Source organism: Corylus avellana, chromosome 4 (assembly GCF_965113065.1).
Source record: "Corylus avellana chromosome 4, dhCorAvel1.hap1.2, whole genome shotgun sequence".
NCBI classification, from domain to species: Eukaryota; Viridiplantae; Streptophyta; class Magnoliopsida; order Fagales; family Betulaceae; genus Corylus; species Corylus avellana.
This window is the reverse complement of record NC_142493.1, coordinates 3,474,894-3,489,854: the sequence shown is the minus strand read 5'-3', so window position 1 is coordinate 3,489,854 and position 14,961 is coordinate 3,474,894. Positions and strand designations below refer to the sequence as shown.

At 35.5% G+C, this 14,961-nt stretch overlaps 3 protein-coding genes across 4 annotated transcripts; all 3 read right to left on the bottom strand.

Moving 5' to 3' along the window:
- Positions 1-307: 307 nt before the first annotated feature.
- On the bottom strand, positions 308-3,928 carry LOC132177620 (zinc finger BED domain-containing protein RICESLEEPER 2). 2 transcript variants are annotated; one of them, XM_059590018.2, is made up of 4 exons: positions 3,568-3,928; positions 3,352-3,469; positions 1,173-3,225; positions 308-1,081 (listed from the first exon to the last, which is right to left on the bottom strand). In XM_059590018.2, the coding sequence occupies exons 3-4, from the start codon at positions 3,210-3,212 to the stop codon at positions 1,037-1,039; spliced, it is 2,085 nt and encodes a 694-aa protein (XP_059446001.2). In that variant the 5' UTR covers positions 3,213-3,225; positions 3,352-3,469; positions 3,568-3,928; the 3' UTR covers positions 308-1,036. The 2 variants fall into 2 exon arrangements, with proteins under 2 accessions (XP_059446001.2, XP_059446002.2); XM_059590019.2 differs by having other exon boundaries at positions 3,352-3,413.
- Positions 3,672-9,079, bottom strand: LOC132177263 (uncharacterized). The gene is made up of 8 exons (XM_088515467.1): positions 8,503-9,079; positions 8,113-8,410; positions 7,826-7,988; positions 7,386-7,549; positions 6,575-6,836; positions 6,052-6,158; positions 5,840-5,909; positions 3,672-3,893 (listed from the first exon to the last, which is right to left on the bottom strand). Exons 1-8 carry the CDS (start codon positions 9,077-9,079, stop codon positions 3,672-3,674), a joined length of 1,863 nt encoding a protein of 620 aa, XP_088371593.1.
- A 2,359-nt stretch (positions 9,080-11,438) lies between these two features.
- On the bottom strand, positions 11,439-13,714 carry LOC132179390 (putative pentatricopeptide repeat-containing protein At3g08820). The gene has a single exon (XM_059592114.2). The coding sequence runs from the start codon at positions 13,653-13,655 to the stop codon at positions 11,778-11,780; it is 1,878 nt and encodes a 625-aa protein (XP_059448097.2). The 5' UTR covers positions 13,656-13,714; the 3' UTR covers positions 11,439-11,777.
- Between the last annotated feature and the right edge of the window lie 1,247 nt (positions 13,715-14,961).

Sequence of the window (14,961 nt, the reverse complement as noted above, 5' to 3'; positions counted from 1 at the left end):
AATATAGTTTGATGGCTAATGCGTGCTGCATGGGTGTAAACGAGTTGAGGCTAAGCGAGCTTCTTTTGTTCAGGCTCGGCTCGTTTACTATATGGGCAGGCTCGAGCTTGAGAGGATTGGAACCCCATTCGAGCTCATCTATTTTGGTCGAGCTCGGCTTGTTTATGTGCATTAGGGTTTTTTTTTACTGCAAAATCTTAACATTAAACAAAAAAAATTGACACTAATTTGCTAAATGCTAACATAAACAAATCAAATAATGGTTTTAATCACAAAACATGAATAGAATCATAAAATATATTGAATTTGGCATAACTACCATGCAGTAGCAGTATGTATCCTACTCTTAACTCTCTGACTCTTCAATCCAATTATCCAAGTATCCTAAATTCTTAGAATCTTAATCAAACAATTCCATTTCCTATTACATTATTACACATTTGATATTAACATATCAATTAAACCATACAAAATTACAAATTAAAGGGGCTGTAAATACAAAGTAAACAACTCAAAGATGAAAAAGAAAAACTATTACAATTTACAAATCAAAATTATACACCAACTCTCTAGTCACCCTTCAAATCAACTCAGCAACTGCATCAACATCATCCCATGTTGTCTAAATTCATTTGGTTGCACTTGCACCAACTTCAAATTCAACACATTATTGCACTGCATCAACATCATCCCTGTACTTGCACTAACAAAAAAATTTAGATCATATTATTAAATCCCTTGCATTATTTACACTTTTTGTCTAAATTTAAAAATGAATGTTAATAAAACAATTTAATGTGGCTAAGATAGAAAACATAGGCAGACAGAGGCAGTTAAATCATTTAAAAATACCATTGTCCAAGTCTCCAACATAATCCAGATCACCAAAAAATAGCTAGACAGACAGTAATAAAATTATAAAGATACAACAGTGAAAGCAGCAGCCAACACTGGTGGCCCAACAGTTATAAACTAAAACAAGACTTCAAAAAATTGTTCAAGGAAAAGATTAAAGAACATTGAACAATAACAACTATTATGCCTCTGGCAGGTTTATCTCCACCTCACCATGATCCACAGCCTGACATAGCAAATACAAAGTAATTAGTTAAAGTCCAAGCTATTAAGCAACTGAAAATAACATATACAATTTAGGAAAAATTGAAACTCACAGCAGATTTCTTTTTCAGCCCATACAATGCTCTCACCCAATCAGCCCCACACAATAACACTTGCACTGTCTCAGTTGATAGTGAAGCTCTATGGGGATCAATTACCCTTTCTCCAGCACTAAAAGTAGACTCCGAAGTCACAGTAGTAATTGGGATTGACAAGATATCCTTGGCCACTTTAGACAAAATACGATACTTCAAGGTATTGGTTTTCCACCAATCCAATGCACTAAATTCCAAACCCTTCTCGGGTATGTATATACCCTCTTCCAAGTATATTTCCAAGTCTGATTTAATAGGTTTTTGCACCGTATTAGTAGTTCTAAGGAATGACTCATACAATTCCATACCACCTTCATCATCTTCACCAATTGCAACACTACTTGAAGCACCATGTGAAGAGCTTCTTTGAGCAATGCTTTGAAGATTTTGTTCCACAAAGTTTGAATTATGCTCATTGACATACACATCATAAATTTCTTTCAAACTTTTTTCAACAAGCTCAATATTTGAAGTAGCTTCACTCTCTTTGTAGATTATTGGAAAGCAAAATCTTATCAACATCATCTTAAACCTTGGGTCCAAAATTGCAGCAATTGACATCAACAAATTGCATTCACTCCAATATTTATCAAACTTAAGTTTCATTTTTTGTGCCATGGATCTAATGTATTCATTTTCATCCACAGATTTCTTGGTTAGGACTTGCTTCATCCGCCAAACTTCAGGAAGGAATAAGTTAGCTGTCGGATAGTCACTCCCAGATACAATCTTGATTGTCCGGTTGAATACCCCCAAGATTTCACACACATGTTCAACTTTAACCCAATCCTCATGTGAGGGCACCCAAGTAAATATTTGATCATTATATCCATACATAGGGAAGACCTCCCTAAACTCAAGTGCAGTTGCTAACATCATATAGGTACTATTCCAACGGGTAGGTACATCCAAAAACAGTTTCTTCTTAGACAATTGCAAATTCTTTGCATGCGAAGCAAATTTTACTAACCTTGCTTCGGATGCAACTAGGTACTTAATACCATCCCTAACACAATCAACAATGTCACCAATTTCAGCCAGCCCATCTTGAACCATCAAATTAGTTACATGTGCAACACATCTAACATGAAACAACTTCCCTCCAATAACCAGCAATTTCCCAAGGTTAAAAACATCTCTTATGTGCCTCATTGCTACATCATTAGCATTTGCATTGTCTACGGTGATTGAACAGATTTTATTCTCAATACCCCAATCTCTAAAAGATTTATGGAGTGCCTCAGCAATTGTATGTCCAGAGTGTGGAGGGGGAATATTACAAAAGTTCAACACACGCCTATTTAAACGCCAATCTTCATCTATATAATGACATGTCACAACCATGTAAGAAACCTTTTGACATGAAGTCCACATGTCAGTTGTGATGTTAACTTTGTGAACCTTACTCAACAAAGTTTTCAACTTTTTTTTCTCTTTATCATAAGTGGCAAAACACAAAGTCTTAGCAGTAACCCGAGAGATCCTTTTCCAATGTGGTGTGCAAGCTTTCATAAACTTATTAAATATCTCATGCTCTAGAAGCATAAAAGGGTACTCATGATAAAGGATCATATGAGCACAAAGTTCTCTCACCCTAGTCTCATCATTATTGAAACTGGTAATGTTATCACTAACATCAACCGACAAAGTCCTTTGCTTCTTGGATCCTAAGTACTTGAAACATTTTTTCAAATGCCTAACCATAGTAGATGTAGTACTAGATTTTGATATGCTGAATTTAGTCTTGCACCATTTGCATTGGTTTTTTTTCACACCACCACCCTCATCTACTTCAACAAAATGATTCCAAATATAAGAGGTTCGCTTCCTATCCTTTCTCTTATGTGCTTCGATTGGTGTGACTTCTGCATTTGAATCCGTAACACTATTAGTATCTTCATCTATATTAGCACCTAAGTTAATTTCAAACTCATCCTCATTCTCATACTCCTCCTCAATTGTATTTGAATCAGCAAGTTGCAATTCTTCATCCGCCATGTTGCAAGTTAAACTTCAAACAGAAAATTGATATAACTATATAAGTACATTACTAGACTAATGTGATACTAAGTGAATTCAGTTATCAATATAAGAGATTAACAAGAAAACAGAGAGGGAGTTTTGATAATACACATACCAATATAAGGGCCAGAGAGTATAGTCGAGATCGAAGACGACGAGGCGAGGACGGTTCTGGACCTAACCGTTAAGATTATGCATTTAAATCAATTCCCACAAGAAAATTTTACATAATCCTACAAATCCAGTTCTCAAAATTCAGTTAAAAAATCATTTAAATAGAGTCAATCCAAAAAAAAAGGCAATGGGAAAGATGGGAGTAATAATGACTTACAGGAAACCCTAACAAGGCCAAGTGTTAAAGCGGAAGAGTCGTCAAGTTTTTGATAATTTAGGTCACTTTCTGAAGCTTTCCTGAAGGTCGTCAAGCAGGCACGTTCATGCTTGCAATTTCTTGCAGCTTCTTTGAATACCTTTCTCGTCTACATCCACTTCTCTTTCTATCTGTGTCTTTTTCACAAGAGACGGCGAGGCGAGGACGGCAGCGAAACCGAGAGACGAGAGAAGAGACGGTGGGAGATGAGAGACTGGGAGAGAGATGCAGAGTGATAGCGTGAGCGTGAGAGGCTGAGTGAAACAGAGGAGTTTAGCACAGAGGAACTGGTTCACAACCCAAAAGGAACGTTAGGCAAAGCGCAAAGTCACACTCATTAGACTCAAGTAAACCAGTATTGCTTAATATTGTCTTCCAATTTTAGTCTGGTCGGTTTGTGATTCCGATTTTAATAAGTGCGATTTTAAAAATTGTATTTTTAAAAATTATTTTTTTGAAATCGCAAAGGTGTTTGGTAAAATATGTTAAATTTTTTTTTATTAAATATTTGTTATAATAAATCGTGATTTTAGTTTAAATTCACACTTTTTCAAATAGCACCCCTAGCCTGCTTATAAAAATTGTAAATTTTTTTTCTTATTTTAAATTAAATGTTTTTTAAATCGCAATGTCAAACATCTTACGTTTTGCAATATCTTTTAAAAATACAAATTATTCTTATGAAATCGCAATCCTTAACGCACTCTCAAAGAAGTGGAGAGGATCAGTCATCCCTCTTTTAGTGTTCAATTTGTTTTAATGCATCACCTCTCTCTCTCTCTTCCCTATTTTTATCCTCGGGATGGTCAGGTCGACAACCAAGACAAGGTCGATCACCCATCCTTTTTTTTTTTTTTCACCTCGGAAAGGTCGACAACCCAGCTCGGACCTGCAAATAAACTCAAGTTCTATGTTTGAAGAATTATTCTTCATGATCAACATATTGCAATGAAAAATTTATCAACAAATGCATTTTTGGTTCATGTTATTACAAATTTAGTACTGAAAGTACAAATGAATTAATTAGTAAATTTTTCAGAATATAGTTTGCTGGCTAATGTGCATTAATAAAGATAAATATAGGTTTCTAACTAAAAATGATATTGAGTTAATTCAGTTAACCAACTCAACAAATGGCTAATCTGCATCAATAAGATGAACTTGCTTAATCATTATGCTAAGGTGCCATTTACTCTTATTAGACAAGGGGATAAGAGCTCCTTCATAGTTCCTAGAACTAGAATTTGTACTTGAAGGATTAAGGGTATGTTTTGGTGTGGGTTTGAGGGGTTTAAAAATGTGTTTAACATTCAAAAAGTTCGTTTAATAACAAAGTACCCGTTTGGTAAAAAAAAATTGAAAGCACTTTTAATGGTCTAAAAAGTTTAAAAATAGCCAAAACGCACTTTTGACAAAAACTTAAAAATAAAGCTTTTCTAAAAAGCATTTTTTGACCTTTATGGCTATTCTACCTAGATGTAACTATAGTAGTACCAACTTGCAAAAGACTACTTAGAAGAGACCTAGACGGTGAAAACTATAGGTGCACCCTTCAGCTTAAATGAATGCTCACATAATTGGCCTAAGGAAATAGGCTCTGTAAAGGGTCAATTGGTTTTTTTTTTTTTTTTTTTTAAATCCTCATATGAACTGTTAAATGAGACATAATATTGCAAGTTAAAGATTGAATTTATCAAGCCTACTAGATATGGTGAAAAAAAATAGTTAGCCCTGGAGAACATAAATGCATGCATTTGTGCAACTAAGGGTTATTACTTACTTCCCTTTCAAAAAAATAAAATAAAATAAAATTACTTCCCTTGACAATGGCAAGTAGATCTAGAGCTTCAGCGATTTATAGCTCAAATTACTAGCAATTCAAATAACAAATACAAAAAAGCTTATATGAGATTTAATTGTCCAAACAAATAGGTGGGCTGTCCGAGACTTGCTCGGTGGGATAAACTTTAGAGAAACTTTCTCAAAATTGACGGGAGGGCAAAAACATGGACCCCTCTAACAACATCATATGCATCAAAATATACCATCATCGCTAGCAACTAAAACCTCTTAAAACAAATTATATATTACTAAATCCCAGATATGATTTACTGTATATAACAACAACAGGGAAGAGAATAGAAAAAACAAAACAAAACAATAACAACAGGGAAGCATCAGATACAGAGTTCAAGAGACTTCAACATCCACTCAGTCACAGTGGCATGTGTACAGAGCATGAAACCCTTCCAAGCCATGCCGCCATAAGAGCAGATTGTTCTCCAAACTGGGTGATCGACCTTCTGACAAGACCAAAAACAAAGTGACACAACAATTGAACAGAGTCATCTATTCATAACTAATAAAAGCTTAACATAGAGGAAATACAACATATAGCAATGCCCAGAAGATGTAAGCATTTTGTTTTATGATTATCAACGGTGCCTGTTGCCGCCTCTGGCTCGAGCCAGCACCATTTTCCCACAAGGATGGCTCTCCAGAAACTTGCTATGATACTCAATGAGTCCAACAAGAGCTTGGTGGATGGCCCCCTGCACTTGTGAAGAAGAGAAAAATGGTCAAAGATTTCATAATAAGGACAATGGCAATTAGCTAAAGCTGCAGTTAAAGAGAGCAGACCATCTGAAACAGTTCCTAGTTCCATATTTGACACATTAATTAATAATAAGGTCCAAGAATCAATTTCAATATTTATGATTTTTTTTTCTGTTGAATTGACTATACTCATAGGAGAAGCTTTCTGTTATACGTCACACAACTGGGATGATGTGACAATAAATTAGCATTTGGATCAACAATGGCTAGTAAAAAAAGAAAATTAATGGCTAATTTTTACTGTCGCAGTAATCGTACAACAGTTTACTAAATAACCATATATATATATATATGTGTGTGTGTGTGTGTGGGGTAAGATAAAGGTGAGAAATATGCGGATCATCAAATTAACCTTAGATATTGTCAATGCAGTCTGAGCAACATAATTCCCAAATTTATCCTGAAGAATATTCAGAAAAAGGTTGGGACTAGAAATAAGCTCCTGAATAATCCTAGTGGAGTGCTCTCCTCCAAACTCTCTCATACATTTCTCCACAACATGGCTGCCAAACTTGTCCATGGAGAGAGCACGAAAGTTCCCTTCAAGCCGCGCCACTAAATCTGCGAAAACATGTGGTATCCTCAGATCTAATATGTGCTGCACAACAAAGTTCCTGAAAGGAAAATAACTCGTGCATCTTAGTAAACATTTTTATGATTGAATTAATTGCAAATTTCAGGTACCAGGAACAACACTGCATCTGATGAGTTTAATAATTAAAAAGGCCAGAAGAAACAAAACTAAAAAGAAAAATGAAGGAATAATAGATGTTTACTCACTTTCTGCAGAAAAATTCTTTTTCCAAAACATGTATAGTCAAATCATCTAATTGTCAGATTATCTTGCCTAGAGGCTATCAAGATGAGAAAAGTTTCATCTGGGTGTCCTTATAATTGCATTGTCAAGCCAATTGACTAAGAGCCGCTTTAGAATTGCGTTAAGAAATTTCAAATGTGTTTTTAGTACTTAAAAAACTATGCCGAGCAAAAATAAGTCCAATTGGTAAAAAAACTCAAAGAGCAGGCTTTTTTTTAGAAAAGATCTTTTAGCTTTATTTTCTAATGCAATCTTAAACAATCTCTAAAAGGGCAGTACTTAAGGTTCTCAATATTAATTCAAGATCCAAACTCAAAGAAATATGAGAGGATAAAGATGGACAAACCCATAAGGATGATTTGCAAGGAATAGGGCATTTGCTGCTAGTTTACCCACAAGACGCTGCTTAACTTCTCCACCAGCATAATCAATACATTTATACAATGTACAACACCCAACTTTGTCTGTCGCAATATCAACACAGTTCTCTACTACCTCATTCAGAAGATGCTGCAAATTCACAAATATTAAATGTATATATATAGTTCCAAAAGGAAGAGTAATAACATCAATTAAGTAAATGCAGCAGCAATTTTATTTATTGACTGCCTAAATAAATAATTGATTTATTTTTTGGACTTTTGTTTTCCTTTGGGTGCTCTGAATTTATATATGCATCAATCAATTTATTATCTGAACATGAAAGGAGAAAAGATTCAATGTAGTTTATTTACTGATTTTTTTTTTTATGCTGGGGATCGATATTATAATGATGCATTATGTTACCTTATTAAACTCTTCGGAGAAAAGACAAAAGCATCGAGCCAATAGAAACTGACCACCCGAGCACTTGGTCAAGCTATGTGTCAAATTCCTCAGAGCCGATATGAGCAATGCTACTTGTTCTGGGGTTTTCAGATGCTCCAATAATTTCTGCATGGACCGACTTCTGCAATTATAAAAAGAACAAATAAAAATATTTTAGAAATTACAAAAAGTCCAAGAAACAATTAAAATATATCCATACAATAAAAAAGAAGGAAATTATATATATATATATAACACGTACGTACCCAAGGCTGTCGGTGCATATACGCTTGAATTTTTTTCCATTAGATACCAAATAGAAAAGAATTTCAGTAATTTTTTCTTGATCGCTTTCTTCGCAAATCTTGAGAATTTTACACTCGCAATTATCATAAAGCATGGACTTATACAAACGGTCCATCTCAGTTTCCCCTGGCATCATCGCTCCCTCAAACTTGTTACAATACTTACACTCATGATCACGATGAGCATTATGGGACCTTCGAAAGTTATAATCTTGTTGATTTCCCTTTCGAAATCTACTCGTTGATGCCTCTGATGAGCCTGTTAGAATATAAATTAAATTATTAATTTTTTTTTTTATATAAATTTAATAATATTTTTAAAATAAATAGTGATTTAACATGTTATAATACCGTAGCTAGAAGAAGAGGCTGCAGACTCATCTGGTGTCGGATAATTCCTGGAGGAGGAGCTTGAATATTGTGGATTAAAAAGACCAAAATTATTATTGCTCATATAATCACCACCCATTTGGCCTCTCACTGCAGATTGAATTCTTCTCCTCTCTAAACAATGCACATGATGTATCAGCATCTGAAATTTCTGCTCATAACTTGAAGGAAAAAACCCGCCGCCACCAGAATTTCCCAGAGCGGCCGCCGAAGACGGCAGAAACTGAGACCGAGGAGGAGGAGAAGTTGATAGACTGAGCAGACGCAGCGAATCCTCGAGGCTTTGCTCAGGCGGATTCATAGGGTACTGACCAAAATAGCGTCCGGGGAGATCATAAGGGTTTTGAAAATAAATGTTCTCAGTGAAAGGGTTTTGGTGGTTTTGAAGTAGTCTAGGGTTTTGGAAAAGGCGGTTTCCAGATAAGGGGTTTGCAGGGAAGTGGTTTTCCGGTGAAGTAGAAGAAGGAAGAATATTAGGGTTTTGAGACTTCATTAACAACAAGAGTCTTTCATTATCTTCCTCTCTCCAGTCCCCCATAGTGTAACACAGAGAGAGAGAGAGAGAGAGAGAGAGAGAGATGTGGGTTTTTTTTTTTCTTTATAGAGGATTGGGTTCCTTGGAGTTATAAAGTAGTGAGGGTTTAAAGATGTGTTTGGAATGAAATAGTACTGTCACCGAAAAAGGGTTTCAAAGGGTGCTCTCATGATAGGGTTTTAGGGTTAGTTTGAGATCGCTATCTGTCCCTTCATAGAGAGATATGAGTGGTTTATTGGCCAAACAATTCCTAAAAAGGTTAGCGACACAACATATCCAGCACAGAGATTGAGTTTGCATCAATTAAGGAAAGGTTTTCGATTGAGTGTCTATCGCTTTTCTTTCGCCTATATCTTCTTCCTGCATGCAAATTCGAAATATAATCTCTCTCTCTCTCTCTCTCTCTCTCTATATATATATATATACAAATTATGTGGTCATTTTTTTAAAAACAAAATAAAAAAATAAAAAATAAAATTCTTAAGTAATAACATCCTATATGGTCCTTTTTTTATTTGGTATTTAAAAAAAAAAAGCCTTTTTCATAATAATGACCATTTTTTTAATTTAAAAAATGACTATTTTTATGAAGAAAAAATCCATTTTTTTTATTAAAAAAAATACTAAATAAAAATGGACCACATTTGATTATATTGCTTCAAAAAAAAAAATTCATTTTTTTTTTATTTTTTTAAATAAAAAATAAAAGAAAAGTTGGGCCAAAGTCGATTGTGTAAAAAAATTGTGCCTTTATCATGCCTCATATATATATATATATATATATATATATATATACACTTCATCAAAGGGTCAAAGGAAAATTACTAATAAAAGCCTTAATTAATTTTATTGGTTAGGGTTGTCTCTAAGGAAACAATTAAACAGCCTTATTTGTCGGGGGTGTACGTATGATTTTGAATTTCCAATTACATGCATTTTAAACATAACTATTGAGAAATATATGGGAATTAAAGATGTGTTCCTTCACAACTCTGCCGTCATTATATGTTAAGTAACTAAATTAACAAGTTTGTGAAGATGTGTGTATGTGTAGGAGGAATTTATTATGAAACGTTCCATGTTAATGAGACAGTGGATCGTTAGAAAACAAATACTAATTGGTGGATCTAGCTTACATGCTGTTATTAAAATAAATAACAGCATATATGCTGTAGTTTAAGCAACGGTCAAGATTAAATATCTAAAAATCTTTCTTCATTTTTTATCTCTTATTAAAAGCTTCTCAAAGTCAACTTTGAGATTCAATCTTAACCGTTGCTTACACTATAGATCCCCAATTGGTAACATAAATATATTTCTACATTTATATTTAGTACATCATAACTATCATTTATTGTAATTTATTTCATTTTTGACAAGCTAGTTTCTAGTTTCGTTGACCATTGTAGTGAAAGTAACCACCTTCTTCTTTTCTTTTTTTTTTTTCTTTTTTTTTTAAATGATGACAAAGTTTTACTCCAAATCTATTAAATTGATATCTATCTTTAGAACTTGTGATGCATTTTACTTTTTTCTTTTTTCTTTTTTAATTAAAAATACAAGTGAGAAAATTGAATCACATGTTTGCATAGCTTGCTTGTTTTATGTTTTAAATAATTTTATTTTTTGTTTGCCTTTTTTTTTTTTCTCATATTTATGAGTAAATGATATACATCACTTCATTATCCCCTCATCCCTTTTGTAGGCGATTGAAAAAAATAGCTAACTACCTAGAATGGGGCGGTTAGCAGTTTTAAGAGTAAGCAGAGGCGGTTTTAGTGTTTTAGTATTTTTTGAAAGAAATAGATGATTGGCACAAGTGCTTAGTGTTTTTTCCTCTCTTTGTACATCATTTGTATCTAATTTCATAAAAAAAAAAATTAAAAAAAAAAAAAACGCAACACCATCTAAAATAGGACTTAAAAAGAGGCTTAAAGAAAGCCCAAAACACTCAAATAAGCTCAAAAAGTTATTATAGTGTGCAGTTGATGGTTAAAAGCAATAATAGCTAATCATAACTATTTGTACACCCTTACCAGTATCCTCAAAGTTTATGTAGCGTGGTCTCCATAACAATTGGTGTATGAAAATTGATGTTTTGGTTGAAGATACCACGCCGCATAAACTTTAGGAGATGGAGAATAATGAGATAATGTAGAACATAATTCAATTTAGTCTTATAGATTGAATTGATAGTTTTGAAAAGAAAAATATATAGATCCTTTTGGGGTCCCACTTCTTATTATCCTACAAAACAGTTTAACACCTTTGCATAGCCAGCGGGCTTATGACTTCGTCCAAATCGCAAAGAGGCAGAGTACTCTTTTTTAAATTCAGAGAGTGGCAGTACTTGATACGGCTACACTTATTCTTTTCCTTCTGTCTCTCAAAGAGAGATTACAGAGTTATATTTGGAGTCTACTAAATTGAATTAGTAACAAAATTAAAACATATATACGGAAAGCAAGTCTGAGTGGTAGTGCACCGAATGAACCGGCCACATCACTTATAAATTATAGAAACTTACATAAATTATATCTTTAGTTTTTGGTGGGGGTCTTCTTCACATATGGGCCAAATGGTACTCAGCATCTCACTAAGAACTCCCAGCGGCCCAGCCCTCCAATTCTGGTAAAAATAGTAGAAATCCAAACCACTTCGAATGCATGATTACCCAAGTAACACCAGCACCTTCATTTGCTTATGGACTGGCTACCTTCATTTGCTTCACCAATCCATCCAGTGTATGATATATGCTCTTAATTTGAGGATGTGATTGGGAACCTACAAGGAATTCATGCACAACACCATTGATGCTGATCCAACTATGCCCTGGCTGCTTCTTGACTCCCTTTTCCCTCATAAGCCATCTCAGAGCAGAGACATCACCCCAGCGGCAATCAACTGCAAATGCATTAGCCAACATCACATATCCCGCAGAATTCTCAGGGTCCACTTCAACAAGCTTTCTGGAAACATATTGTGCCAACTCAACTCTAGAGTGGAGCAGGCAACCCCCAAGCAAAGCACCCCATACAAACTTATTAGGCTCAAAAGGCATTGAAAAAACAACCTCCAGAGCTTCTTTGACCAGCCCTACTCGTGCAAGGAGATCAATATAGCAAGCATAGTGTTCTAATTCAGGGGAAATAGAAAAGCTTGAGGTCATGTCTATGAAAATATGGCGTCCTTTCTCTGCTAAACCTGAGTGACAGCATGCACATAAAACACCAAGGAAAGTTCCAGCGTTGGGTTTTAAACCAAACTCTTGCATTTTGGAGAAAAGCCCCAATGCCTCCTCTCCCTCACCATTTGCTGCAAGACCCATTATCATAGCATTGAAGGAGACAACATCTTTGGAGACCATCTGGTCAAAAACTTCTTTTGCTGTCTCCAAGCTCCCACATTTAGAATACATGTCAATAAATGCCGTGGCTAGTATTTTGTTTGATTTAATAATGCCTTTAGATCCTATAGATTTCATATATTCGTGCACCCACCTACCAAGATCTAAATCACCAATTTGAGCACAAGCTGAAAGCACACTAACCATTGTTACATGGTTAGGTTTCCTATTGGGATCCACCACCATCAGGCGAAAAATACTCAAAGCCTCCATAGGGCAACCATTTTGTACATATGCACCAATCATAGCATTCCAAGGAAGCACATTTGTCTTGGCGTTATCAACAATTTCATCAAATCTTTCCCTACTCTTCTCAATCTTCCCCCATTTCCCATACAAATAGATTAGAACAGTATTCACTGCGTCACGACCAGACTTCTTAGAATCAATATTTTTGTCGATTTCTGTTAGAATTTTTACCCATTCCTCAATTCTTTCAATCTCAAGGTTTGAACATGCCGATAAAACATTGATCAAGGTATCAATTTCTGGCCGCAAGTTCAGCTGAACCATCATAAGAAAAAGCCTTAAAACCTCCTCAGTCTCACCTAACTGAGCGTAACCAGCCAATAACGAAGTCCAGCAACGCACCACTCCCTTATCCGACATTTCATCGAACACCTTACGTGCTGATGCCAAATCTTTAAGACCCTTCGCATAAACTCCAAGAAGGGCATTACATACAAATGAATCACCAAGAAACCCCATCTTCACAATATGGGTATGAATTTGGTTGGCATAAAGTGCAATATTGGACCGAAAGCACGCCTTGAGGAGGAAACAAAAGCTGAAGTCATTAGGCGAAAGGGAACGTTGCTTCAAGGTTTTGAAGATGGAAAAAGCATGGGAAAAGAGACCCTCTTCAGCCAAGACTCTGATAATGGCATTGAAGGGGAAGATATTCGAACTTCGGAGTTGATGAAAGACTCGAAGAGCGATACGTGATTGGTAGTGGCCAATAAGACGAGTGGCTAACAGATTGTCTTGATTGGCACCAACTCGAAAGATGTGGGCATGGATTTGAAGGAGATGAGAGTGTGAAATGCGGCCCTGCAGGAGCGTAGAGAGATTAGTGAAGTTAGGGGAGGCTGGAGTGGAAGAAAGAGAGCGTAGAAGGAGAAGGGAAAACTGAGCAGAGCGGCAGTTTTTGAACCTTGGAGGAGCTGCAAGCATAGTTGCCCGTGAGTTTCAGTTCAGACTCGCGCTTCCCTCCTACAAATAGGTGAAAGGTAAAGGTCAGTTTTGGTTTTGAAATTGATATTTAGAAATAACACAAAAGCGTTTTATAATAGGGGAAATTACAGTTTATTCCCGAAATTATGTGCTTTTTTCTTATTCTATCTTTAATGTTTAAAAATTAACAATGTATTTCATAAAGTTATCGGTTTTTTGCAATGTAGCCATTTCATTTGTAAATTCCATCTTTTTGGACGGTTTGGCACTCACGTGTGCATTTCATGTGGCATTTAAGGACTAAATTTGTCAAAATTACCCTCATAATATTTCAAAATTATCCAAAATATTCCCATGTTTTTTTTTAAAAAAAAAAAATTTAAAAATCTAATTGGGGTGGCTGGCATTCCGGCCAGCCGAGCCACCCCCTTGGTCCAATTGGGGGTGGTCGAACACCCCCATTCCGGCCACCCCCATTAGGCCAATGGGTTGGTTCCGGCCAATTGGGAGTGGCCGGCAACCCCCAAACGGCAACAACTTTTTTTTTTTTTCAAAAAAAGGGGTATTGTAGACTTTTCACACCAAAAAATCACGTGAGACACATGTGACCTCTGAATTGTCCAAAAAGACGGAATTTGCAAATGGATTGGCCACATTGTAAAAATAAAAAATAAAATAAAAAAAATAAAAAACTTTATAAGGGTATATTGTAAATTTTTAAACATTCGAGGCAGAATCAAAAAAGGCGCACAACTTTGGGGATGGAGTAAATTATAATTTTCCCATTATAATTTGACATTTAAAATCGTAATTTAACTTAAATTTTTGGGTTAAATATCATTCAAGTACCTGTTGTTTACATCAAAATCAAATAGCCATCTAGGTTTTCAAAAATATCACAACTAGTACATGTGATAAGCAAATAAACCCACTTGGTACTTCCGTCAAGATTCCATTAGGTTTTTTAACTGAACGTCATGTCACCCTTACACATAAGTGCCACGTGGCGTAGTACCTAGGTTTTTGGGTGCCACGTCATATTCAAAAAAAAAAAAACCCAAAAATAAATAAATAAGAAAGGACAGAGGGGTGGCTGAACCACCCCATAGGGGGTGGCCTATGGGGTGGCTGAACCACCCCATAGGAGGTGGCGTATGGGGTGGTTCAGCCACCCCCACGCCAGCCGTATAAGGGTGGCTGAACTACCCCAGGGCCCACCCCCTTGGCCAAACCCTCAAAAAAAATTTTGAGGAGATTCTCAAAAATATCACAAGCCATCCAATTACAAAATTGTTTACCTGAGGAG

What these genes read in the sequence shown, in the direction of transcription:
- LOC132177620 (XM_059590018.2), bottom strand. Translation starts at nt 3,212, where the DNA reads ATGGCGGATGAAGAATTGCAACTTGCTGATTCAAATACAATTGAGGAG. An exon ending in GGCTGAAAAAGAAATCTGCT is followed by an intron (nt 1,082 to 1,172) that starts GTGAGTTTCAAT and finishes TTGCTATGTCAG; the next exon opens with GCTGTGGATCATGGTGAGGT.
- LOC132177263 (XM_088515467.1), bottom strand. Translation starts at nt 9,079, where the DNA reads ATGGGGGACTGGAGAGAGGAAGATAATGAAAGACTCTTGTTGTTAATG. An exon ending in TCTCCGAAGAGTTTAATAAG is followed by an intron (nt 7,550 to 7,825) that starts GTAACATAATGC and finishes GTGAATTTGCAG; the next exon opens with CATCTTCTGAATGAGGTAGT. An exon ending in TTGGAAGGGTTTCATGCTCT is followed by an intron (nt 3,894 to 5,839) that starts GTACACATGCCA and finishes GTTGTGAACCAG; the next exon opens with TTCCTCTGTGCTAAACTCCT.
- LOC132179390 (XM_059592114.2), bottom strand. Translation starts at nt 13,655, where the DNA reads ATGCTTGCAGCTCCTCCAAGGTTCAAAAACTGCCGCTCTGCTCAGTTT.